Genomic DNA, 27,875 nt, shown 5'->3' on the forward strand with positions numbered 1-27,875 from the left:
TACAGCCGTTTCTTATAAAAGATACAAGAAAGAGAAGAATAAAAGCATTTCTTTAAGAATAGAAACAAAGGATCTATCACCATGTACGCTAAAATATACAGCATCTTCCCCACAGCTGCAGCAGACGGTGGAGGAGAAAGGTGCTGTTGCAGCCCAGCTGAGGGCCGTTTCCCAAACCCTGAGGGACACCCAGAACCGCTGCCACTGGCTGGAGAGCCAAGTCCAAGTCCAAGGCCAGGCGCAGGTAATCAATATATCCTGAACATGTGCATGTGTATGTGCTGCTTATGTGGAGAGTGGACACCTGTCATTTCAACTGTCTCAAATCGGAGTTCAGTCCCTCTTGGATGTGTTTACACTTCACATTCACTTGCATTTAAGCTTTTTAAGATGCATTAATTGACCCATTCTGGTCCCTTTATCACTCATGCCATTTGAATGCATCTTATATCTATATTGCCTTTAGACTTCAGATACTATGCATGTTTCCTTTACATCTACCAGTTAGTTTTCCTCTTATAAACTTCAATAAACTAAATATTCCTGTGATATTTTCATATAGTTACAGGGCAACCACATAACTTCTATTGGTATATTTGAGTTTGAGCTGCTTCTGAAATCTGAATCTATTGTATCTGAGTTTCTTTTATTATGTGATTGAGTCACTTCAAAGGCTTTTGATACAGCGTCTCTTTTGAACTGATAGAAACATGTTTCTATCAGTTCAAAACATGTTTTTGCTGCGTGTCATCGTTATCTTTCTCTCCCTTTGTTTCCTGTCTCTCCGTGCTGTCACATCTATCTCATCTGTGTATATATACTTGTAATGTTTTGTTCCCACCACCAGGGGTCAGCAAATGCAGAGGTTGCACCAGGAGCCCCTCAGGAGAAGAACAACGACTCCGTCATCTCTGACGCTGCTGAAGCCAGTCAGCTGAGAGAAAGGTGAGGAGACCGGATCCGTCTTTGTATCTGTGTAGTTTTGTGTGATGTTATCTACATTCTCTTGCAGATTTTTGCAGATGATTTGTAGAATTGGTTGAGCTCATGGATATTCTCCCATGATTTGTGTGTGTGTGCTCAGGCTGCTCGAGGTGGAGCAGAGTCTAGCAGATGAGCGAGCCAGGAGGGAGACGACCGAGGAGGCTCTGCGTCTTGCTGAGGACAGAGCGAAGAGGTGAGACTCCAAATCAGTCACCTGTCTATCTCTTTCATTCACACACACACACACAAACACCCTCTTCCCCCCACACACACAGACACACACATACATATATGTATTCAGCAGTGCAGAACTCTTTTTCTGGATGTTTTTGTTGTGCAGCGTTGGCTCCAGTCTGTCCAGAGACAGTCAGAGGGACTTCAGTATCGAGATGGAAACAGAAGAGGAGTGGGAAGCTCTCAGTCTCGACCCAAACCAGCCTCTATTAACACAAAAGGTACGCAGTAGACACAATGCTTTTTTATTTATTTGTTCATTTATTTTGCCTCTTTTCATCCAGAGAGGCAAACTGGGGCTCAACTGACCTTTTGTTTTTTTTTAAACCATGAGCAGTGATGTCCGACCTGTCGAGCTTTGGATTCCTCCACATGTTGAATGTACATTTAGCTGTAGTAACAGTGATACCCTGTAGTTAAAGAGTTTTAGTTTTAGACTTTCTAAAACCGTAAACACAGAAGCAAAATAGTAAGAAAAGGGTTAAAAGATGTGTTAATGTGCTCTAACGTCTCACTACCTACAAGGGGTGTGCTCGAATACAAATACATTATTCGGCAAAGCACAAATAGTGAGGTTTTTACGAATATTTATTTCATACAAATATTTTAAAAATTATTTGTTTTTGGGAAGAAAAGAAAAAAAAACATGTTAAATACCAGCACAAGTCGGTTATAGTCACTATGTCAGACTCTCTCTATCAGCAGGTCTCAATGAGGGGAGTCACATCCACCTGCTACATGACGCATATTTCTTAATTTGGACATCACTTTAATTTTCATCTTTAATTTTCTAAAATTATAAGCGTAATAAAAACAAAAACACCTCTTTCCACTTTTATTCGAATACAAATACTGGACTCTCTGCACATCCCTACTACCTACAGTAGTAATCCAACATCACATCTAAAGCCGAGCAGGATATCACTTATTAATTAGTTTGTGGAGTTGCAGCTTATGTAAGTAAAAGCCCTGTTAAAGGATTTCACATCCACTGTGTGGGAGCCGGGCCTGGATGCTAATAGAAGTTACATCACAGTGTATGCTAACGTTAGCGGCTCTGACCTGCTTTTTATTGGATTTTGGGAAGTTTACACTCCAGCATCCCTGTAATAAGCATTATGTTAGAATGATATAACACTTTGATACTGTACCACAATACTTATTATTTATATGAATCATCAGCTGGTGAGGATGCTGACATTTTGACATGTAGCTTTCATTACAGTTTTTAAGCTATCAACTACAAAATAAAGAGCCTTTTACAGGGTTCTTGTTTTATTTCATTTACTGACATTAAAAGGTCAGCGGGAGACAGAGTTTTAACAAACTCGTGGTAAAGTTTGTCAGCCAGCGTCAGTTGGCATTTCAGGTGGCAAAATTGAGACTCAGCGGCCAGAAATATGAAGCCTGCAGTTGTCTGTGTGTGAAATGGAGTAAACATTGTTTTTAAAAAGTTACCATGAAGTGTGAGATCTCATCCAGACATGATTTAAGATTAATATAAAAATACTCTGAACAATAAATCAGAATCAGAAACAGGTTTATTACCAAGTAGGTTTGCACATATAAGGAATTTGTCTTGGTGTTGAAGAGCAGAGCAATGAAAATATACACAAAATGAAGTAATTCTAAATAATACAAAAAAGAACAAAAGAAATGTACAATAAAAAAATATGTAAATATATTCTTAGGTAGCAGCTACAACAGGTTTAAATTGAAGAGAATTAAATGAAATGTACAAAATATTGACCAGAAAATGATTTTTTTCCCCAAAAAAAGTAATTACCTCATTAAAAATCCTTAAAGTTACATCTCCTCCTTCTCCCGCAGTAAAAAAAATCCAGAATCTATGAATATGTAAAAATCGTTCATTTCTAAAGTTTCCCTGCTGGACACCAGATGTCTCCTTCTGTCTCTTACACTTGTGTAAATTGCATACTGGACCACGATTGGCTCCAAACTTGTGATGTCACAAATCATTATCTTTGGTACACATGTTAAACTGAGATTTAAGATGAGCAGTTATCAAAGTTATCAATGAAACTAGATACATGTTGTGCTATAATGGGAAGCTCGACATGCGTAGCAGCGTTATCTACAGTTCATGGCCTCTGACTGTGAAATATAGCAGTGAACACAGTGATCATGTGTCTGTTCGGTCTGTTCTGTGGCTGATTGTGTGTGTGTGTGTGCTTCCAGGTGAAAGGCGGCATGGTGGCGTGCCGGCGGTGGCTCAGAGGGCGGAGCCTCTACTTCTCCAGGCTGCTGACGAGCCGCGCCCGCTCCCGATACTTCTTTCTGGCCTATTTGCTCACACTACACGTGCTCGTCCTCATGTGCCTCACTGGCGCCCTGTAACGCTGGGTAATCACGCAAATTGGCTAAAGCTTCAACTTTAAAGCTGAAGTCTGTATTTATGTCTTTTCTAGTTAATGCATCGCTCTGATACGCTCGCTCTGTGTTGTAAAACACTAAAACCGGCACATTTACAGGAGTCGGAGATGCTCTCCATACTCACCCGTTCTGGGTAATGTTGCCAGGAAATTAAGTTATATTTACACTGTGCACTGGTTTGGTAATATTAGCTTAAATTACATCTCAAACAGCAACTTTTTACTTTAAATATTGTTTGTTAAATCAAGCCTTAAAACATAATACTCCCCTTCTTTTTTGTGTTTTTCTGAATTGTATAATTATTCAGGCTCGTTGCCTTCAAGTTGTTTTCAGATCAACATTAAAAAGGAGACAAGGAGTGAAATGTCGTTTTTGACACAAAGCCTTTTGATGCAAACCGTATATATATATATATATATATAAAAGCCTAAGAAGGTGAAGAAAGCCATACGCATTCTTGGTTAACACTACTGTACAAAATGTTGTTTTAAATCTCATCACCTCTCCACCTCGTTGCCCTCCCCTGAGCCGGGAACAAACATGCAAACATCGCTCCTCACAGTCACAGACGTTGGCACCAGCTGCTGCTTTGTTTTGCCTGCTTGGTTTCATACCTCGCACATAATCGTGATGCTGAGTTAAAACTATGCACTGAAACTCCAAATGTGTATATAATCATCTCACATAAGCTCAGAAGCACTACACCCCCCCCCCCCCCCCCTTCCTCTAGTCCCCTTCAGACTGTAAAGCCAAAGGTGTCTGTATTCTTACCTTGGCGGTTTGAACAAGTGCTCTCATGTCTGTTAAAGTCACTGGGAGACGATATTTTAAAGATTTAATCCGGTATCATGGTGTGCCATTGAAAATGTACTGCAGAAAAGCAGAGGATATGAAAGTACATACTGTATGTATTTAATGTTTCTGTATTTATGTGTGCATCCTCAGATAGTTTGCTGTACAGTGTCTGTTATGAACTGTATTTATGTATATATGCATTTCTATCCTCTCTGCCTGATGTTTGATGACTGTATATTTAGAGTTTGAAAATACGATTGACAAAAAGGACAGTTTTCACAAAACAAGGTCAACTGACAAGCCAAATCTAATTCTTTTAACCGCAAAGAAAATGGAATAAAGTGTAAAAGATGCTTTTTGGCTTGTTAATTGATCCAGTTTTGTAGAAATACAAGGTTGCTGATGAGTTTGTGGTACGTTGTCCTAATGTTCTGTACATAAAGGTGTGATTGATGGACAAAAACAATGAACCGAATCTATTTATGAAAAAGTTGAACTACTGATAAATGTTCAGATGGCATATTTTCTCTACTGCCTCTATTTTTAAGAGTAAGAGATGCTGTTTTTGTTTTGATGACGTTAGGCTCAACTTGGTGCAATACTGTGTTGGAGGTGAGCTTTTTTTCAGATCACCCTTCCCTTTAACCATCTCTAAAAAAAAAAAAAAAAAAAGAAATTTAATAAAGCTTATTGAACTTTTCTTCATTTTGCTCACATGATGTGTCTGTGGCATCATCCGTCCGTCGTCAGGTTGTTGCTTTGGAGTAACTTAAAATCTGAAAATCTGATCATGACTGGAGGCCAAATATTAAAATGATGATGAACCCAAAACCAAAATGTTTTCTTGGACAAATGCGAGAACACTCAGAGAATACAGTGTTTTTTTAAGAAAAGTGTATTTATTTCTCTTAAATAGGTAATTAATTCTACACACACCTTGAACCCATAATGACGAAGCAAAAAGATGTTTTTAAAAAATTTACACAAATGTATTTAAATGATTTACATTCATATTCAGATCCTTTGTTTTGACACTTCAAATTAACGTGCGTTGATTATCCTTGAAAGTGATTGAGTCAATCTGATCGATTTGTTGGAAGTTTGTTTGTTAAGATCCTCGTTAGCTACTGTATAGCAGCAGCTGTTCTTCACAGTTTACAAGGTGACAGTACAGACACTACACATTCATACATTCATCATAACACATCAACAAGACAACACATCTTAATGCAGGACTACTGTAAATAAACATTGACATTTAACAAACAAAATAGACAGTTTACAAATGAATCTATCATGATCCAACAGAGTCATAAGTATAATTAGCTCATTATATTAGTACATGAACTGATGCGGTTTTGTATTCTGGTGAAGTAAAACAGCCTCCAGGAGTCTTTGTTGTTATAATATTCCAAATGAAAATCATCTATTAGTACAGTCATCTATTTTTAACTTCAAACCAAGAGAGACTTTCATGTATTAAACATTTTCTCTCAACCCACAAGAAAGAGCAACACGTCACCTTATTCTGGACCGGTTGCAGTTTTGTAATATTACCTGATGAAGAACTGAACTAAACTGCTGAACAATAATCCAGGTGAGACAAAACAAAGCTTGAATCACTTGTTTGATAGTTTGTTAATTACAGACAACTGTTTCCCATTTTAGTTCCCATTTTAGGCATGCAACAGTCCAATTATAATTGATTGTCTACGTTAATTATAATTGCTAATTCCCAAATGTTCTTCTTCTACCTGCTTTATTAACATGTTATTTATGTTAAGATCAAGCTTTGTTTTTACAATACTGGTTGTTTTAGACACATTCAAAACAGATTAATTACTATTAATGTATGTATTTAAATCACTGATTGTCGCTTCTGCCAAATATATCGCAGTATCATCAGCGTACATAGAGACACATGCTGCCTTTTTTAACATTAACCCTTTCATGCATGGTGTCCATTACAGTGGACAGATATTTGGAAGCCATTTTGAACCATTTAAGTTGTAGTACCATGTCCCAACTACCAGGTGGTGAACCCCCAAAGTGTTGTCTACAATTCCATCTCAATGTCATTTTTGACTCTGTGATTTTGAGATATTGAATCATAAATTCAAAATGGCGGAGGGAGGAGGAAATGCACCAAGTAGCTCAGGAATATCTGTTAAATACTTTTAGTCTCAAAGGAAAAAAAACAGGTAAAAAGTATATTTTTCAACTATATAAGATGTTTGAAATACTTTTATCAAGTTTTTAATAATATTTTTCTTGTACATTTTTTCTGTGACTGAAAATACATCTGTCTGCTCTAGTGGACGTCATGCAACAAAGGGTACATTCTGCCTATTGGACCTATGACATGTTTTTCAAATATCCTCTTTATTGTTGTTGTTGTTGGTATTTAATGTTCCTATGTGTATTCATACCATTTGCTCTTAGTAATAGAATAATATATATAAAAAACATATACATATATTTTTGCCTGTATTGATTTCCATTAATCACTTTTTACTCCGTTGATGCATGGTGTCTGTTACAATGGGCACATGTAAAATACAATATATTAAAAAAAAATATTGGCATGATTTTTCACTTGTTTAAGAGTAAAAATAAACAATAAAAAAATGATTACTCTGTGATTTAATAATTCATGCATGAAAGGGTTAGAGGAAGATCATGAATAGAAAATTGTGTAGAGGAGCAGCCAAAGACAACTTCCATGAGGGACTCTATGACATCTCCCGACACAGCAGACTGAATGTATGAAATCATAAAACCGATGAACTAATTCAGTTTTAATGATATCGAACAAAAAGTACTGAGTACTGATATGTTTTTTTTTTTTATTATCATTAATGATTTCCAAACTAAAATGATTCTCTGAAGTTTAATTTCTACTCCAGGCTTCGGTGTCTGTGGCCTTCACAGTCACAGAGGATTCTCTGTAGTCCCACATTTTACACCGACTTTCGACAGTCATTCAGGGACACAGAGACAGATTTCTCCAGAGACTGCAGCCTTAGAACAGAAGCAGCCAATCTGCTTTGAAGTAACAGCATACATTTGGGTTTAAACTGCTGGGCTTTCACAGTGTAGCGTGATTTCAGTTTGAGTTTAATACAAAAACATTTAACATATTTTAGATAAAAGCTGTTAATAGAGCAGAGTTCTAGTTGTCTCAGCTGAAAATGTCTAGTATCCACAACAGCCAAGAGGAAAAAAACATATAAGAAAGAATCACAGCTGAATATCATAATGTTTATGACCTGCTGGTGATGAAGTGCAGTGTATTTCTAGCAGAGGAAGGTGCTGATGTTATCTGCTCCTGTGTCATACAGACATAATCTCAAACCTGTCGTAGGTAGTAGACCCGTATAAAAATATGACAAAAATCAACTCCTGCACACTGTCAACACTTATGGTGATTTTATTAAGTAGCTATGTTTCAGTTTAGCAACTTTCATCAGACGTTTCACACAGAAAATGACAACAAGCACATGCATTCACAGGAAAGTCAGCAAATCCAAGGAACCAAGGGACCAAGCAATGAACAATCTTAAAAGGGAAACACACCTGGGGAGGTGCTACTTTGTGTTTTCAGTGTTTTTTATTATGTGTGTCTGTGTGTTTGTTTGTATTTTTAGAGCCCCAGAATATGAATATAAATAAAATCTGGAAATGTGCAGAATATATCCTCTTTAACACAAACATCTGTATAATCTGCATAATCCTGATTAAGTCTTTCTTGCATATTTAAATATGTATGTATATTATTTTGATAATCAATAAGCCCAATAGGTTTTTTTCCTCTCTCTGCATATTGATTTTTTTTCTTGTTTGTATTTGATCGTGATGTTTTAGTAGAGATATGTGTGTTAGATGTAATGTCCACATGGAACCACTAGATGGCAAAGTCGACTCATTTAACACCAGAACACCACAAACCACATCCACACAGACCAGGTTGTAAAAACAGACCTTTTCTGTAGCAGGATGGTATTTTTGTGTATTTTCTCAGAATAATCATGAATGGGAGCACAGAGGTGGGTTCATACTGTATATCATCCTTGTATACTGTCCATCATCTTTCCTCATTTTTCTTTTCTTCACCCTTTTTTTTTTAGTTATTTCATCTGCAGCTACAATAGCTGATTTCCTGCCTCTACAGACAGGCTTCAACCTCATGAATATTAATGAAGAAATTCCCATTTTCTTCTCTTTTTTGACACGATCTCGTCTCTTACAACATGATGTCCTATAAAAAGAAGAAAGGCAGATTTGTAGAGGGGTAGAGCTTCCTTGGGGAATTAGGTTTTCTCACTGTTTCTTGAATCTCTCCCTGCTGTGCCGCTGTGGCCATTGATCAAGGGGGAATTACACCTCTTGTATTTCATTACCGAACAATCACATTTTTAAGGCTTTTTAGGCTTCTGATGGGGATTAATGATCCACATTTATATGCCTGAACTGCACAGTTTTACATTTTATACTGACAAGAAATCAACTTGGTTTGGCTCTCAAATCTTCTGGAGGAAACCACTCAGACGTTGTTCTAATAAAAGAAGGCGTCTCATCGGAAACTTGCATCTCAGGCTCGTTCCTGCAGCCTCCAGCTCGCTCTCTATCTCTCTTTCGCTCTCAACCAGAGTGAAAGCAGTCCTCCAGTTGCCGGTGACCCACTTGCCTCCAGCACCAGAGGAAGAGAACCGGAGGAGTAGGAGAAAAAGGGCGGGGAGGAGGTAGAGGTGAAAACATGTGGGAGACTGCTATGATTAATGTGCTTTCAGAGATGGAGTGAGAGAGGGAGAGAGAGAGAGAGAGAGAGCAGTGAACAAGGGCACCTGTGATGTGTGGTGGTGGAGAGAGTAAAAGCAGGCTCCAGTAAAGGTGTGCTCAACAAATTAATGACCCCATCTTCATCTTAATGCATCAACGTGAAACACTGGAGCATGTAAGCATAAGAAATACTTAGACAACGATATGCGCTGAGGGCAGACAAGTACTTTAACTGTATCAGAGAGTAATGATGATTTAACGGCATGCTGCGGTTTACCCGGTGAGGAAAAATCATTTGAGAGTCTCTGTGACACTGCTGGTGGAGTCAATGATTTTCAGCTCTCTAGGGAAGCAGGCAGGACTCTTTTCAGATAAATCAGTGGGGATGCAATCATCAGTTGTCCCATTATGATCCCCCTGATACCCAGAGGATCGATGGCATCGGTACTGACCTCCTCAACACAAACTATGGGGGGGGGGGGGCGGTTCGATCCTGATTCTCCTAAATCTTAGCAAAGCCTTTTGATACAGCTTGATACAGTTGTTTCCCTCAGTAAGATGGTTTTGCCTGAGCGAGTCTCCCACTGTTATAATATATTACTTCATCACTTAGGAGAAAAACACTACAGTTGTTCAAAATTATGCTCTTTGTTTTGGCTGCTGCAGCTAATCTGAAACATGTTCCACAGGGGTCGACCTTTAGCTCTCTGATATTCTACATTCATACATCTCTTTCTGCTTCTCAACCACAAATGTCATACTTACTTTTAACTTTGCAAACAAGTCTTACACGTGTGTCTGTCTTTTATTAAGCTGGACATTTCAACAGATTTCAGTTAAATTTAATGGAACGTTAGAGCCGCATTAATCAATGTTTTTCAGCCACATTAGGGCAGAACAAGAAGCCATAAAAACAATATCGATATACAGTATTATCACCTTTTAAGGTTAATATGATGATCTTGATGGTACAGCACACACAGAGAAATGTTAGTATTCATTTGGAGTAGTGTTTGAGTCAACCTCATGAATGGAAGTCCAATATTCACTCTCTTCTGATTTCTGGTTTGGTCTCATCCAAACTCAGAAAATAATATCTGGCTCTTTAGCTGCTAAATAGTCCACTATATTCACCAGCTAGTTGCTAACTTTGGTACTGGGCAGGTAGTGTACAGTAGCTTGTTAGATGGAAACAGCTGCCTGTTGCTGTTGGAAATGAGGCAGATGAGATTGCCGACACTGAACCATACAGTGAATGTGCCATAAATCCAAAACAATGAGCTGAAAGATGCTAAAATGCTCCATAGAGCTGAATGAAACTGCAGAGTTGAATGATAATTCTGTATGGGTTTGTCATTCACTTTACACATAGTATTTTTTTTTCTATTGTCAATATAAGAATATCAATTAGTGCAGCTTTAAATCACAAACCAAGAAAAAGCTGATTAGTATTTGAGTCTCTCATCAGACCATCCACCCCCCCAGATCTGCTCTGGTCTGCAATTGAACGACGTCTGGTAACACCAGCACCGCCTCGTACGAGACGACATGGTATCCAGACTCCTCTCATTTGTGGTTCTGCTCCATACAGTCAGCTGAATCCTCTGGTGCATTCAAGAAACGTCTGAAAACTCAGCTCTTCATTGAAGCCCCTTTAACCTTTTAGCACCTTGTTGATTGTTGCACTACTTTCTTGTTGTTTGTGGCATTTCTTATTCACTTGTACCTGGTCAGCTACTTGAGCTCTTTCTGAGTCTCTGTCCTCTAATGCTTGCTTAATGTCTTGCCTCGCCTGTAAGTCGCTTTGGATAAAAACATCTGCCAAATGATAAAACGTAAATGTAAAAAACTGATCATTTATAAAGCTTTTTATATTTTGGCTCATAACTTTGAAAGTAAAAGGCATAAAGCCAAAAATTGTTCCTTTCCTTGATTCTTTGGTGCAGGGTGAATATGTCTGTTCATCCATTTCCACCTACAATGTTTTTCCAACTTTTGTTTCAACACTCATCTCATTAATTTCATTCAGTCTTTTTCATCTTGGTGGAGGTTGGATTACCCACCGGACAGACTGGTAAATTGACCCAGGCCCTGAAAGCCGCAGATTCACTGTGAGTTAATTGATTTGTGGTAATTTGAATTTTTTTAATTTGTTAGGGGATATATGTGCCGCTGAAGCAGCACAGTAAGACTTTCATTATTTTAGTCGATATTGTGCTTACATGGTGTTGTTTAATTGTGTTAAATCAAATCAATACACGGAGATCCAGCAACGCTAACAGCTGATATTTTTTTAAACTGTAATATTGTGTAATTACTGTACAACCACTCTAACATTTCCTGTTCTATGAAGCTAAATTTGACATTGTAGAAAGATTTATTATCATTAAAGGCGGAAATTCCAAACCAAAACAATCTTCTACCCCATAGATTTTATATAAATGCCTTTGCCAAAGTTTCTCAAACACTGTATCCTATTATCTCTTTAAATCACTGTCATCAATGTAATTCAAACATTATTGTATCTGAGGGGGAATAAAATAAAAACAATCAACCACATATCAAGTTAGAAACACCACTGTGAGCACAACTCTCTCATCTAATGAACAAGTGGGGCCTGCATATTAACTATAATAAAACAACAGTGTAGAAATAATGGTAATTTGTTTTTTTCTTTATTTTTTACTGAATTACTGCCAATTCAGAGGAAAACTTTTGGAAATTGATTTGATAAATTAGACTGAGAAGAGTTGTAGATAATGTATTTATTCCATCAGATTAAAGGGGGGGGGAGATTAAAACATGACATCATTTGGAGTGGCAGAAGTTGGACATTTCAGCCATTTGTCCATTTTTAGCAAATGATTTCAACCATTTATCCATCACTTGTCTCTATCAACCTTTATTCATTACTTTATCTATTTCAATCATTTACCCATCAGTTTGAGATAACTGTTTAGACTTCCCATCATCGTTTGCCAGTTACTTTTCATGCAATCACAACATGTAGTGTTATGTAGATATATAATACAGTTGCAGGTATACAACGTTGTGTTTGTGTTGTTTGGATGCTGCAGGACTTTACTACATCACTGCTCTCGCCTGCCTCCTATTCTCTTTTTAGCCCTCCATTTTTTCCAGTGTGCCCTATATAATGTCCCACTTTGCAATTAGGTCTGCTGCTGGTGTGTACAGAGAGGAACGGCAAGATGGAGGTTCCTCCTACACTTCAGACTGCTCTGTGTGTGTGTGTGTGTGTGTGTGTGTGTGTGTGTTTGAGGCAGTCAAGGGCGTCTGTGATCCATACTTACTTTATTCTCAACTTCCAGACTGTCCTCTGTCACCTCTGGAATTGGGTTCACTCACAAATATGTCCTGACAGACACCTCAATTGTCATTTTCTCAAGAGCTGGTCATCCCTCTCCTGACTCTTCTTTATCTTTCTCTACTTCACGTGGCTTCTTCATCATCTCGTCAAGTCACTGACCCCATCATGTACACGGACACATGCAATTGAGTCATCGAAACAGCATTTCATTCATATTTTGCTCTTTCATATTTCTCCTGCTTGTGTCAGGAATCATAAGATGCTTCTCCTTATTTAAGAATGAGCTCAAATGGTCCACATCAGCATCTTTCATGCAGATCTAGCAGGCTACAACATGCATGACCCCCACCCAACATGGTTAATTAGTTACCATAGCAACAAGGTCTTCCCTGGCTACCAGCTCAAGACCCTCAGCTCTTTCAACCATACATAAAATAACATGTCCAGATGACTTCCTCCTCTGTGTTCTCTGTACAGTTGGTGGCTTGAAGATATAAATACACTGAGCTGAGAATGTGCTGACAGCAGTGATAAGTGATTTTTAGGAAAAAGAAGCATGATGTAAAGGGGCCACAGCTCAGACTGTTTTAAATATATGCTGTTACACAGTACATCTGTGTATTTGTATATAGCAAGGATTTTAGTCCTGCATTTATTGATATTGAATTATTTTTAACAATGAAGAATTCTTCTGCATGTTTTGTTAGTGTCAAAGTGTTTTTAACATCTTTTTGACTTTTTTGTGTTTTATTGTCTTCCAGCCTGCCTGTGATTAGAATAGGCAGCCCTTTCCAACAAGAGGGAGGAGATTTTGTACAAAGTCAATGCAAAGATGGAAGTGGGGCAAAAAATGAGCAGGATTCCTATTGAAGTCCAACTGAAATTAAATAGCCTTTTTGTCTATTACAACAACATATCTGCACAATAAATCACTTGTCTTTTGTCCTCCTTCTGGAAAAAATCATAAACCAAAAGGAAGAAATTTATTCCATGATTGTGACCCCCAGTTTTGCATTAATTAGATTAAATACCGTTCCATCATCCACTTATGGTGCAGACGGTCACACTGAGCCTGATTGCATCCTGCTACACAACACAAAAGCCACAGACTCTGAACAACAAGCCACATTAGCTTTCCTGCTAAAGTCTCCTTCTTATCTAACTTATAAACATGAACACACATCTAGGAAAATGCAAAATGTCAGTGCAAAACTGAAATAATGATAGAGATAGAGAAACTCTTTTCAATTCAGGAAATAAACCACCATATACACCTTAAGGCCTTTATCATGTCAGTGGTGTTGTGCTTTAGGGGTGTTTATTTATTATTTCTAAACAAATTAACCACAAATCAGTTCACACACAGCAGACGTGCAGCATCCGGGGCCCCTGGAGTTCTGGGGCCTGAGGGCAGTTTGCTTGGTTAGTAATCCAGCTTTGGTCACCATGATCTAATGTAAACAGCTAAGCCCACTAGCGATGGAAGCTGTGTAATTAGCCTTATTTTGGAGGAAATATGAGTGTTTGGAACATACTGAGCATACAGACAAACACAGGAGGTAGATCACTCTGCAGTGAGTGGTGAGAAATTTCTTTGGATGTTTTGATTTCTTGCGGTGCTGGGTCACCAACAGAGTCCATTGTTGGTGCTGAGAATCCAAACCAAGAACATCTGTGGTCCTCCATGAAGGAACGAGCAACAAACCTTTGAGGATTTGATACTCAAACTATAGTTTTTGGTGTAGTATTTCTTTGAAATTGTCAAATAGAGCTGTAATTTATCTGCAAATGATTTTCCAGGTTTGCTACCTAACAGTTAGCTCTGTCCCCACCCACTCTTTTCTCATGTTTAAGCATTGTACAATATTCTTAACATCCAAATGATGATCCACACAGACAGGCAGACTCCTCTGCTCCTGCAGTTTTCATGAGAACACTGCCTCCACAGACTTGGAAGAGAGCAAGAATGACAGTAAGGGAGAAGTGGATTTAGTTTAATTTAACATTAAACCCTTTCTATCCCATCCCAGTCTATCCCTCCTCTCTCTTCTGCTTCCTCTGCTTTTTCTAACACATTGTTGTTTCTCCATTTGCTGGACTTTAACTGTTCCAGTACTGCTGTGATGAAAGTATGTGTTTTTGTCACTACAAAACTAGAGCTGGTTCATTTTTATAGCAAAAATGCAAGAAAACACTCAATGCCTCCTGGGTATCATTATTGTTTGGAATTAACATTCATCTCAAAAAGCATTTCCAATTACAAATGACTTCTCATTCTCTCTGTTTACTTTGCCCTCAGAAATAAAGTGGCTCTACATTTTTGTAACAGATAACACAGATGCTATCTTCTAAATGTATAGTTTGACATTTTAGGAGATTGAGTTGTGAGAGAGTTAGTTGTGTTTTTACAGGAGGTTATGTGCTGGACTATTTTTTGCCATGCGGAGTGACTTTCTGGAGTTTTCTCTGATGACAAGACCTCTTGTAAAAAGTCTACTTGTCGTTTTTATATTTTGTTTTTTCTATAATTTAACAAAGGAAATGTAATGTGTTAATTAGTGAGCTTTACAGGTGCTGGTAGGCAGATTTTGTAACCTTTGGACAGAGCAAGGCTAGCTGTTGCTCCCTGCTTCCAGTCTTTATGCTAAGCTAAACTGGCTGCTGACTTTAGCTTCATATTCGACAGACACCTTTCAGAGAGGTATATCAATTTTCTTACCTACCTCTCAAAAAGAATGGGAACAAGGGTATTTCCCCACGTTAAACAATTCTGATAACATACAGTGCCTACCACCAAACAGACTGAGCCATTTAAGCCAAAGGTAAATCTTGGCTGGTCTCAAAGCAGCAAAAAAGATGTCAGTTAATAAGACAGAAATCTTCTCATGTCCTGAAATTAAAGTCTTCAATTTATAATGCTGTAAAAGTATTATAACTTTTAAATTGTCCAAAGCCCATACACATGGTGTGAACAAACAACTGAAACACAAGTAAAATGACTTATGACTAAAACTAACTATCTAACTAACTGCAGCTCTAGGGAGTTTTTAACATCTTTTTGACATTTATCCTTGTTTTGTTTTATTGTCTTACAGTCTGAACATATTCTGCATTATTAGAATAGGCAGCCGTTTCCAACAAGAAGTACAGCTGGTGTGATTGCGTACAAAGTCAATGCAAAGATGGAAGTGGGGCAAAAATTGAGCAAGGCTCCTATTAATGTCAAAGTGACATTTCTTTTGTCTCCTACAGCAACATATCTGTTAAATCACTTGTCCTGTGTTCTCCTTCGACAAAAAAACAGAAATCAAACAAAGAAATTTACATTTTGAAGTCCTGTTCTATCCTGTTCTATCATCCACTTACATAGCTGGACTCCTTATTCCAATACAGCCAATCAAATCTTCATAAAGCGATAGCATGTCGTTCTATCATCGGCAGAGCAGACAGTCACACTGAGCCTGATTGCATCCTGCTACACAACACAAGAGCCAAAGACACTGAACAACAACCCACATTAGCTTTCCTGCTAAAGTCTCCTTCTTATCTAACTTATAAACATGAGCACACGTCTTGTCCTGCACCTTAGCTTGTTGAATGAGCCACCAAACAAGCATTCACCAGGGAAAAGTGCACCTCTAAGTCAATTAGCAGGCTAGATAGCTAATTAGCTGCTCAGCTGCAGCACATTAAACAGTGTGTAAACATAACTAACTAGCTATGCTATGTATTGTTTCAGCGCATAAAAGTTTTTGTTTTGTTAATGATCAACAAAAATGAAACTACATTTCCTCTGTTCAAACTAGAAAAGGATGTTGAGGCTGTGAAAAAAAAACTAAAGCTAAATTATTCCTGGCAGTTCGAAGACCCAGTTCATAATTAGCTCATGTCACATACTGAAAACCACCCAGAAATCATTTAGTCACTTAAATACACAAACAGATGGACGTGATAAAAACATAAACACACGTGCACACACCACGCATGCTATGTCAGCTCCTGTGTGTGTGTGCATACTATATATGTGTGTGTGTAGAGAGAGACTGAGCCAGAGAAATGCTGATAAAAGACTGAAAGATCTGGAGAGAGATAACAGAGAGGAGAGGGCAAGGATGTGACAGCATGAATAACACAACAGCGCAAGCAAGTTTTCACTCATCTTGCATACCAGATCTTAATTGTTTATTTACATAGCTATGAAGGCACCCAGAAAACTCTATTTATCAGCTGGTTCAAAGAGAGAATGCAGGGCAGAGCCTCGCTGGGTGGAGATCCTACTGTTAATTGCCATATTTCTCCCTCAGATTAAGTCAGCTCAGTCTCGCTTATTTACTACCCTGCAGGAATTTCTCAGTAATACAAGGATGATAAAGCCCCATTCAACAAAAGAAATCTTTCATTTCCACCTTTGCCTTTAAGAATAATGAGCGCGGAATCCATTTTAAACAAAAAAAGCATCTACTGAGGCTGCTGTGAAGCTGAGAGCTCTTAAAAAGGAGGGTGTTGCAGGAGCGGGGATTTTGATTCACTACTGCTGTTAAAGTCTTTGTGCTGGTCCTTCTTTTTGACACCCTTCTACTAGTAATTGCTGTTTATTCATGTTAGAGTGTGGAGTGGGAAATGCTTTATTAATAACTTGGCTGACCAAGAACTTCATTTCTTTTATTACTTTGATGTATTATTTTGTGCCTCTATCTTGCCTGTTGTGCTTTGTGGTTTTCACTGGGAAGAACTTTGTAATTTCTGTTTTGAAATGTCTGTTTTGCTGTAGAAAAAAATCTTTACTTTATTTTATGTCTTCTCTTGTTCTTCAAAGGCTATGGACCTTTTACTGAGAGCATGGCTGCCTGTCTGCATTAACAGGACACAATTTCATGCGTATACAGTGCTGTGTCTACGAAATATTTCTGAAATTCAAAAGCTAAGGCCATTGCATAATAGCCCATTTTTTGGGAAATCTTTCATAGCAGCAAGCAACCCCCAGAATGTTCCTCACAGCAACTGAATGCATCTCTTTTAGATTCTAAATGGTGAGTAAACAATGGTCACATTCAGACAAGAATCTTTTGTTTTACAGTTCCAAAGGACGTGTTATGTAGCAGATGACAATGCTATTTGGCTTGACGGATGTTGCTATAGGAGAGACTCTTTTTTTTGATCTTTCATAATGTATAACATACACTATCTGGCCAAAAGTGTGTGGACACCTGAACAATACAACCCCTGTGTGAGAGGGAATTGATGGGCATTACTCTGCTGCTATATCAGCCTCCATTCTTCTGGTTTCAGCCTGTGGATGTTGGAACCTGGCTGCAGAGATTTGCCCCCATATCAGACACAAGAGCGTTAGTGAGGTCCAACACTGATGTTGGGTGATAAGGCCTGGCTCACGGTCAGTGTTCCAGTTCATCCTAAGGGTGTTGGATGGGGTTGAGGTCAAGCCTCTGTGCAGGCCAGTGAAATTCTTCCAGACCTAACTGGGAGAACCACTTCTTTATGGAGCCGGCTTCGTGTACAGAGGCAAACAAGAATGGACAGTCCCCTAAAATTTGTTGCTACAAATTTGGAAAAACTATTGTCTAAAATATTGTAAGATTTCGCTTCATTGGAAGTAAGGGGCCCATGAAGAACAAGGTCAAGACCAAACCCTGTCTTATGTTTAAATGCTACCAATTTGTAAGACCAAATTTGACGTTTTCTATGGTTATGTTTCGGAAACTCACTTGGTTAAGGTTAGGAAAAGATGGTGGTCTTGGTCAAATATTGAAATAAGCAACAGTGACCTGAAGCATGAGATGTGTTTTTCTAACATTTGACTAACCTTAACCAAAGTGCTTTTGTTGCCGGAACTTGTGTTGTCACAGTCCTGCATTTGTGGACTCATACATTTACGTATTACTAAGTAATTAAGTGTGTATTACTCTAATTCACAAGTTAATTGAAACATTCAGAGCCACTGATTATATTAATTAATTTGTGGATGGAGTCGGTGTAGAGGGCTTACTGGCATAGACTGTAAAAAAAATAATGGTCGGGCCACCGTGATGTCACCCATTGGTTTGTGGACTTTGAAGCCTCAAGTTTGGCATTTTGACTGTCGCCGTTTTGTTGTTTTGGAGCCAGAAGTAATGAGAAATTACCATATTTGGATGAGAGTATGGAGTTGGCGAGGATCTCCCCAGGGTCCAATTGCAGCACTTCACACACCGCTGTGGTAGCAATTTGTTAAGGCAGCCACAAGGTAGCCAAACCCTAAAGCATACCCTGCTTTATCGTCTATTTTACTCTAAATGGGGCCATCATGCTGTATTGACGACCATAAACTCATTAGGAAAGTGTTTACTGAGGTAATAAATCAAATGAGAAGTAGGGTCATTTGCCCATAGACTTCTATACAAATGGACTTCTTTTTGGAGCCAGTGGAGTCGCCCCCTACTGGCCATTAGAGAGAATGCAGATTTAAGGCACTTCTGCATTGGCTTCACTTTTCAGACCCGGAGCTACCTGCTTGGTTATTAGCTCCTTTCTCAAGTCTGATCTTTCAGAGGTAGACCGAAGCTGATACCTAAAATTATGTGACATATAGCCATGTATAAGATACAAAGTCTGAAAACTTAAAGAATGCAACATTTGGGGTTACAGTTTCCTGTCGAAGATACAGTACCTCTGTAACTTGTGAAGCACTAAAGCGGCTGTTTTGTTAGCGAGATAGAAATAAACTCCAAACTGAACTAGTCAGTTTTTGTTTCTTCCTGGGATTACACTGAGGAATAATGAATTATTAAACATGTACACATATTACAGTATCACCACCCCCATTATTCCATTTTGAGACACTTTATATAGTTTTAATGAGATGAGAAATACCCAAATTTTACCACCAAAGCATCCTTGTTAAAGCATGAAAACACTGTAGAAGCATGTCACTGTAGCTGTATCAGGATCAGGCTTTAAGGATAAAATTTAAATCAGCTGTTCACTAATCAGATCAGCACAACAGTGTTTTTTACATGTTACACCAATTAGTTGAAAGCAGTTTTTCAAGCCAATAAAAAACCTACAATTAATGAAATATGAAAGGACAAAGGAAGTATAGACCCAAGCTCCAGATGAGTTCCCTTACATGAGCAGACCCAAAATCATCACCAGTGGCCAGCTCACAGTTGTCAGAAGATGTGCCATAAAGCTGAGAGGAGGGCTTCACTGGCGGTGCTCCACCTGGCCGAGCCAGCGTGCTGCATCTGGGAAGGACAGGGAAACACGCTTAAATGGAGGGAAGACTGCAGGTATGATAATGTTGCTGAAGATGTGGGATAAAACATGTGGAATAATGTGTATTGTTGACAATGAGTTGTGATAAAGTGAACTTGAAACCAAAAGATATAAAAATACATAAATATAGCTGCAGATGATAATGATGATGATGATGATTTCCCCTATACTGACTAAGACCAATACTCATATAATAAAAGAGCCTTTTAAATTACTTCATATGAAAACGCAGTAATGTAAATCAAATATTTACAACAAAAATGATGAGTTTCCTGTGTGCCATGTAACAAGTGTGTTGCAAATCTAAACTGACATGTAGTTTAAAGATTATAAAAGATTTTGAGAATTGAGCAGCTTTGGTGGAGGTATGTACAGTCTAGTTGTTTGTTTGAGGGGTCCATAAGACATAGATAAATAATATAATATTATATAATAATAAAATACATAAGTCGTGGTTATACAAACTCTCCCTCCCAGTCTTTGGCAGCTTTTCCAGCTGAATGATATCACAACTTTGGATTTTAGGTGCCTGATGTCTATAGAGTTGTTCACATTCTCACAGAATGTTAATGAACTACCGAAATAACTAATTCAATTTCTTGAGAAGTCAGCTTTTCCCTTTTAAGGACTAGTTAGGAATTTTGTGAGTACCAGTTAAAAGTTTGGACACACCTTCCCATTCTCTTGAATGAGGCAGCGTGTCCAAACTTTTGACTGGTGCTGTAAGTTGCGAGTTAGAAGAGAAGAGCGTTACCTCATGTCTGTACACTAAATGCTAATATCAGTATGCTAACATAGTCACGATTACAATGTAATAGCAGTTGTAATGTCTACCATGTTCACCATCTTTGTTTAGTGTGTTAGCATGCTAACATTTTAGAATTTAAGAATATGTTAATTAGTGGACTTTAAAGGTGCTGGAGGGTGTATTATTTAACTGTTGAGAGAGCCAGGCTAGCTGTTCCCCTTGCTTCTAGTCTTTATGCTAAGCTATGCTAATCACACCCTCCTGACTTTAGTTAGATTGAAATTCTTGATGTCATCTTTGACTCTGCATTCAAATTTGATGAACAGATCAAGTCTGAAGTAAAAGGTTGCTATTTTCAGCTGAGGAACATTGCCAAGCTAAAGTCCTTCCTCTCTCTCAGGGACATGAAGACCGTTACCACCGCTTTTATTTCCTCAAGGCTGGACGACTGTAACTCACTGTATCTGGGTGTTGGCCAGTCTTCTCTGTCTCCCAATAAGAGAGACAGCATTGCACTGATGCTAGCATCCCTGCATTGGCTACCTGTCAAATACAGGAGTGATTTCAAGGTTCTCTTATTTGTTTTTAAAGTCATACATGGGCTGGCATCCCTACTCCAACTCCGCTTAGATCCCCACAACAATTGTTTTTAGTTTGTTTCACGATGGAGGCTCAAGGGTAGGGGAGATCTTGCCTTTGCAGTTGCAGCTCCAAAGCTTTGAAATAGTCTTCCGCTTTCAAGTTCCCCTTCCAGTGACACCTTTAACACGAAACTCAAGACTTACATTTTTTCAGCAGCCTTTAGATGCTCTCACTGGTTTCAGTATTTTTATAATCTTTATTTATCTACATATTTATCTAATGACATTTATTCTGTTTTCTGTCTTACATCGGTGCATATTTATAATTGCCTTTCCTTGTTGTCTTCTATTCGTGCCTTTTACTACCGATGTCACCGATGGCTCTACAAATAAACTTGACTTGATACTTAACACACAGACATGAGTGTTGTATCAATCTTTTCATCTAACTCTCAGCGAGAACGCGAATAAGGGTATTTCCCAAAATGTCAAACTATTCCTTTAAGTGTAGCTACAGTGATGATAATGCTTTGTATGAAACATGACATTCAGGCAGAGCTTGAGGGTGGAAAACTGGACAGGTGGCTCGGGATTTTGTCCCTAAACCACAAGTACACAGTTCTGATCCCAGCAATCACCAGAGCCATTTGTTGCTAAAGTGTGAATATTTGCTGTGGAGAGGAAAATGACGTAGCTTACTCTCTGATTCTTGCACTTTTGTGACTGGTCTGTCTTTTATTTTCAGCTGATGTCACTGGGCTAAAATAAAGATCACTCTGTGCACACACACTAGTATCACACCCTGGAGTTCACATGCTCGCCTGCCCCTGGGGTAGAGCCGGGCTGTTGTCCTGGCTGCCTGCCACTGTTGCCATGATGCACATCATCCCATTCCCAGTTTATAGGCTGGTTGTCATGGTAATGACCATTTAGTTACAGGGGGTACACTTGTCTCCAATATTTCCGGGACACACACAGACAGCTAGAGGAAGTGAGGGTGATCAAGAGAGAGACGAGGGGAGAAGCCAGACAGACAATTTGCTCAAAGGGCAGGTGGATGAATCAATCTCATATATCCCATCTCAGGGTCAGCACACGCTGCGTTACAGTAATAACTCCACAGGACCACAAACATCAATCGTTTAATGTTGTTGACTTTCTTTGAAGATCAACATTGAGTCATATCTTCATACAGTATGAAGATGCCCCTGATGTTGTTTTTTTTCTCCTTCAAACCACCTCTCAGAACTGTAAAATCAAGATAACAGGATTATTATATTATTGTTTCAGTGGGATCGTATCATGATGACGTGGTCAAATTGTATCATTGTTTTATGAAATTTGACACTCAGTTTTGCGTCACAGAAGACAAAGAAAACCATAAAATCATCACATTGCTGGAACCAGCAAATTTTCGGGCATTTTCGCTTAAACAACTAAAATAATTACTCAGTTATCAAAATAGTTGCCGATTTATTTTCAGTCGATTGACTCATCCATCGATTGTTGCAGCTCCACATTTGCCAAATCATCATATATCAATATCTGAACTGATCAGACTGTCCTCACAAAAAAAAAAACGACAGTGTTTGTTGTTTGTTTAAATGCCTACATTGATCGACATTTACATTTAACTGACAAGGACCTCTAGTAGTTGTGAGAATTATCACTGTAGCTTGATGTCATTAGTGACGCAGAACATGTGACTGGAGATCGATGTTTGCGTTCTGTTTCCTAACTGCCGTCAGTTTTGGTTTCTTTATACTAGGACCACAAGATAAGTAAGATAAGAAAACACTCATATATGAATTTTTTGTAATGGTTGCCTGTTTAGAAGACATGTTATCCTGATAAGAGGGTCATCAGGTCAGAAAAGACTGATATGTGTTGTTTCCAGTATTCTTACAGTTTGGAGGACACAAAATTATTCTCAAAATGATTTTATAGGGGCACTCCACTGAGTACATTGATCTAACAAAAGACACTTCACAAACTGCACTATGGGAAGTGTGGGATCCAGGGTTTTTGGAGCTTGTACCATTACTTAAAGTGGCTATAATCGATTTTTTAAAATATATATAATACCACAGTCTGAGCTGTCAGTGTGTAATGTGTTCGGTCGTGGCTCGTAATGATGAACCTACAGAGAATTGCCAGTGACTCTGCAGCTCCCCTCGGTTTTACGGAGCTTTGTAGCGAGTTTCAGCTCATTGTTTATCTGTCCAGCTGCAACTTTACCATTTGGACCACTCTCAGCACTCTCATAGCGTTGTTTTCAGCCGCAGCAGGCAGCTGTTTTCAGAGAAAAAGCTGTAAAAAGCCACTGTATACTACCTGCTCAGCACCAAACGGCAAACAGACACAGTTAGCTGTAGACTAGCTGGTGAACATAGTGGAGCATTTAACAGCTAAAGAGCCAGATATTTCCCTCAGGAGTTGGTAGAGAGCAAAAACAGAGCTAAAAGAGAGTGAATATTGGACTTACATTCACCAGGTGGACAGAAACATGACTCCACATGAATGATAATGTTGCTCTGTAACTGCTGGAAATAGGCAACTGTTCACTTACACATTCAACATATCAACTTAAAAGCTGATGATATGTCAGTGTTGTGTTCACTAGCCTACTTGTTTCCATTGTCCTCATGTGATAATTCAGGTTTTAAGTCAAGATATCTCAACCTCTGTTGCTTTGATTTGAATCATTATTTTGTTAATATATCTTTTGCAAGTCCCCCAACCTAATGGGGCTGCAATATAAAATTGCTGCAGTGCCCCTTTAATACTGTAATTTCTGATTTTAGGTATTTTGTCCAGCTTGAGTAGCTTTATTGGATATTTTATTGTATGCTGAATTTAATGATGCTGGTAATTAATTCCCTGCTGTTGATTTTGATTTTACACCTTGTCATAAATCCACCTTTCACCAGGCTACAGATGGAAGTGAAGATGTTTTATTAAATTGCAGCAGACTTCACTGTATTCTTGCTATTTATAACCAGCTCTACTGATAAATGAATGAAGTGTGTGTCGACACTGAGCTGGAAATTCAGATTCCTTTTCAAAAAATCTACTGCATGTTCACTTTCAGGGAGATTTCTGGCCTGAAGTGACAAAAATGACAAAGATATCCACAGGCACACATCCACCTGTCTTGTCGGAGGGCGCTTGCTTGGTATCCTTATAATAAACGCCCCCTTCCTCCCTCCCTCCTCCCTCCCCGCCACCCCCCAGTTCGCTCCTCTGTTCCAGGCAGAGGAGGTGCGCTGCTTGGAGCCGCGCTGAGTGTCTGTCGCCTCATATTGAATTTCAGCGCGGCAGCAGTCGGGTTTCTCTCCGGGAGATCAGGTTTAAAACGCCGCCTCTCCTCCTCTCCCTCCCTCGCCGCTCTGTTCCTCCTGCCCATCACTGCCCGCTTCCCTCCGTCTACACATCCGCACTTTGAGAGGAAGTTTTTCCCCCGGCAGCGCTGCTCCACCGCCCGCGGTGCGCCTGGAGAGTCGGAGGCATGAAGCGACATTAGGAACAAATAAACCAAGAAAAGAAAGAGAGAAAGAGGACAGCAAGGTGAAGGGAATAAAACAGTCTGACTGCACAGGATCCGAGGACGACGTCCAAGGTAAGGGTTAACCTCTTGTTACTTTTTACACCACCCTTATACATATAATACTGTAGTACCTCACAGTAATACTACATGGACTTCTTTGTGGGGCTTGAAAGTGAGTTTATAGGACACCTAGTCGTACTTTTATATGTTTTAACCTTCCAGACATGGAGCACTGTTATATCTGTGAACTTGTAGTCTCTCCCTGCATTTAGCACTACATCATATTTGGGTAATCGAGTCTATTTCCTTTAAATCCTGGTAACACTTTCTAATAAAGCAGCCTTTATGAAATGTAACACGTGACTTAATTGATGGTTAATAAACCATTTATTTTATAGCTATATTTTAATAAAGCCTACGCCATTCATGAGGAGCTTTTGGGTTGCCAGGTTGTGAAAAGTCACCAATGGTCAAGTAATTATTGAAGTGATTAACAAATGGGACCAGGCAGCCGAATGGTTACTGCGCATGCCCCATAACCGCAACGTCTATGGTTCCCTTCCAGCCACTGACCTTTGCTGCATGTCATACCCATCTCTCTCTCCCGTTGCTTCCTGTCTGCCTCGTCACTGCCCACTATCCAAAAAAGGCCAAAATGCTATTAAAAAATAAATAAATAAAAATCTAAAAAAAAGGGTTGTGAGCCTCACTGTGATAAACCAGTGGTTTCCAAACTGTGAGAGAGCACAGGAAACATGTAACTAATAACATTATCAATTACTGCATTGACTTGCAATAATTGCTGGAGCCATATTATTGTTGCTGATTGATAAAACTTAATTTCAGGTGTTGGGAGATGTGTGAATTTTTATGGAGGCACAGCAGGAAAAGTTTGGGAACAATTTTAATAAACCATAAATTCTACACTTACAAATGTCAATAAAGTCATTAATAAGGATCTCAGGTTTCTCACTATCTGATAAGTCAACAGCTTAACTTAATGGTGTCATCTGTAATCATAAATGTTATAAAAACATCAAGAGTTTGGTTAATAAACAGTTATTAAATCATCAATCATAAATGGATTTATTGATTTATTGATCAATTTATTGATTGATTATTGATTGACTGACCAATTACTCAATGGATGGACCATTAATCTGCAACGGTTTTGATAATCCATCAATTATTTGTCATTTTTTAAAGAAAAAAATCCAAAAATTCCCTGGTTCCCACTTCCCAAATGTGATTTTTTCTGGTTTGTCTTTGTCTTCAATGATACTAAACTGAATATCTTTTGGTTTGTACTGTTGGTTGTACAAAACAAGACATTTGAAAACATCACCTTGTTCCGGTGATCAGCATTTTTCTTTATTTTCTGACATTTTATAGACTAAACGATTAGTTGATTAATCAAGAAAATGACCTGCAGATGAATCGATATTTAAAGTCATTCAGCTGCAGCCCTGCTCTGCAGCATTTTTCCTGAAGGTAAGGGGTCAATCGGTCCATTGGAGTGATCTTCCTGATAAAAGAGCGAGCTGGTGACACAGTAAATGTCCTGCTGGAGGAGGATAAATACCAGCCAAGGGGATTTTTCCCAACTTGGCAACCTGAAAGTTGTTCAAATTGATGGCGTATAACTGATCTGTAAAGCACTAGTAAATGATTTATTAACCATTTATATGTTTCTTTCTCCCAAAGGACTCACAACATCATTTCTGCTCCCTTTAAACTGTCTTCTTTATAGCGTGAGACAATTTCTTCGGTGACACAGTCCTGGCTCTGATTAATTTCTCTGTACCTAATGGAGAGCCAATTTGGGCTTAAAAACATTTTACTTTCCTCCATGTAATAAAGACGACCTTTTAAAAGGACAGTGTTGTGGTGTGTCCTTTAGGAGACATAAATGACAGGTTTCTGGATAGATGTGTGTGTGTGTGTGTTTTTTACACTGGTTTACCATTCAGAAAGCCATTTGTTGAAGCTCTTACTGTATAAAGGGTGCCTTATTATAAAGTGATTCTGACATTCCTAATAAATGAGAGCAAGCAACTTGGTGCAGTTTGATGTGCAGGTTTACATTTTGTTTTGCTTTAAGCTCCTTTCTGCTTGTGTGGTAAAAGGTTTGGTGATGTAGTGACTACCCGCAGGGCTAGTTGGTGAACCTTTGTAGCTACTGAGGTAACTAGCTAGTGCTAGTCAGTCACAATAGCTATCCAAGCTTCTATTTTCTTTTAATGGGCCATTCACACCCCTGTACATCATCTCAATCAGTAAAGAGTTATAGAAGACGGAAAGGAAGCTCTCCAAGCCCACATGCTTGCTAATGGTCAGGTAGAAAGCTTCTTATCTTATTCATGAGTTTATAAGTTCACACAGCTTATACCATCAACTCTTGTCTCGTAATTGTCTGCAATCATTCCTCTTTAGGTGAGCAGTTTATAAATACTCCCAACAGGAGAGTAATTGGATGGTGACACACAGCTAACATGCTATGATAGCTTTCTCCATTTTGGACTCCTCTTTCGACCAATCATCAGACAGACAGAAACATGAATGAGCTGTGAATGAGCCCACCTAACGACCAATCACTGATCCCCTGCGATCAAACCAACAGATGGCTGCAATTCCATTGAAATGAACTGATTTAGCAGTGAAATTTTGCTGTTTTAGGGCGTTTTCAAACCTGCTTTGTTTAATCTGGTTGAATGGGACTCTGGTTGGTTTTCCACCTTGGTACGATTTATTTGGGCAGAATTGAACACAGAAATCAAACTCAGGTGTGGACCAAAAACCCTTTAGAGGACGTGGTCTCAGTCTGGTCACAAACTAATTCTGGAATGATATATTTGTGGTGGAAACCTGATCCGACGTCAATCTGACTGACTACAAGGAGCACTTTGCATGCTGGGATGTTGATGAATAAAATCAACTAAGTAGGTCTATCTGCGGACTCGCACTATCTACATGACACACCCACTTCACTACATGACACGCCCACTTGGTTAGGTTTAGGCATGAAGAGGGGATGGTTAGGGTTCGGGGTCAGGGGGGTGTGTCGTGTAGGTCTGCAAGGCTACAGATAGACCCTTCAACAGTTGCTAGCAGCTAGCAGCTAGCCGGAGAATAATTCAAGGTCTGACCTGGACTAACAACCAAGTATGTTTAATTATTGCTATTTGGCCAGATGACCTTCAAGACCTTCTTCCT

At 38.9% G+C, this 27,875-nt stretch overlaps 2 protein-coding genes and 1 long non-coding RNA gene across 4 annotated transcripts in view; 2 read left to right on the plus strand and 1 right to left on the minus strand.

Annotated features, from left to right (window-relative positions):
* Window positions 1–4,857, plus strand: part of LOC122986607 (golgin subfamily B member 1-like) — a 40,011-nt gene extending 35,154 nt beyond the window's left edge. For both annotated transcript variants that reach the window (XM_044357935.1, XM_044357936.1), the window contains exons 25-29: window positions 116–244; window positions 848–945; window positions 1,085–1,177; window positions 1,325–1,439; window positions 3,418–4,857. In XM_044357935.1, coding sequence (XP_044213870.1) covers window positions 116–244; window positions 848–945; window positions 1,085–1,177; window positions 1,325–1,439; window positions 3,418–3,576 — 594 coding nt within the window. In that variant the 3' untranslated portion in view covers window positions 3,577–4,857. The remainder of the gene's footprint in view (window positions 1–115; window positions 245–847; window positions 946–1,084; window positions 1,178–1,324; window positions 1,440–3,417) is intronic.
* Window positions 4,858–8,578: 3,721 nt separating this feature from the next.
* LOC122987839 lies at window positions 8,579–27,725 on the minus strand. The gene is made up of 3 exons (XR_006404627.1): window positions 27,599–27,725; window positions 12,967–12,969; window positions 8,579–8,590 (listed from the first exon to the last, which is right to left on the minus strand). It is a non-coding gene; the product is annotated as an uncharacterized LOC122987839 (long non-coding RNA).
* The window catches only part of LOC122986650 (SH3 and multiple ankyrin repeat domains protein 2-like), a 254,098-nt gene continuing 250,580 nt past the window's right edge, over window positions 24,358–27,875 (plus strand). The window contains exon 1 of the mRNA XM_044357941.1: window positions 24,358–24,734. The gene's annotated coding sequence lies outside the window, so the exon portion shown is untranslated. The remainder of the gene's footprint in view (window positions 24,735–27,875) is intronic.

Source organism: Thunnus albacares, chromosome 1 (assembly GCF_914725855.1).
Source record: "Thunnus albacares chromosome 1, fThuAlb1.1, whole genome shotgun sequence".
In the NCBI taxonomy this organism is placed as follows: domain Eukaryota; kingdom Metazoa; phylum Chordata; class Actinopteri; order Scombriformes; family Scombridae; genus Thunnus; species Thunnus albacares.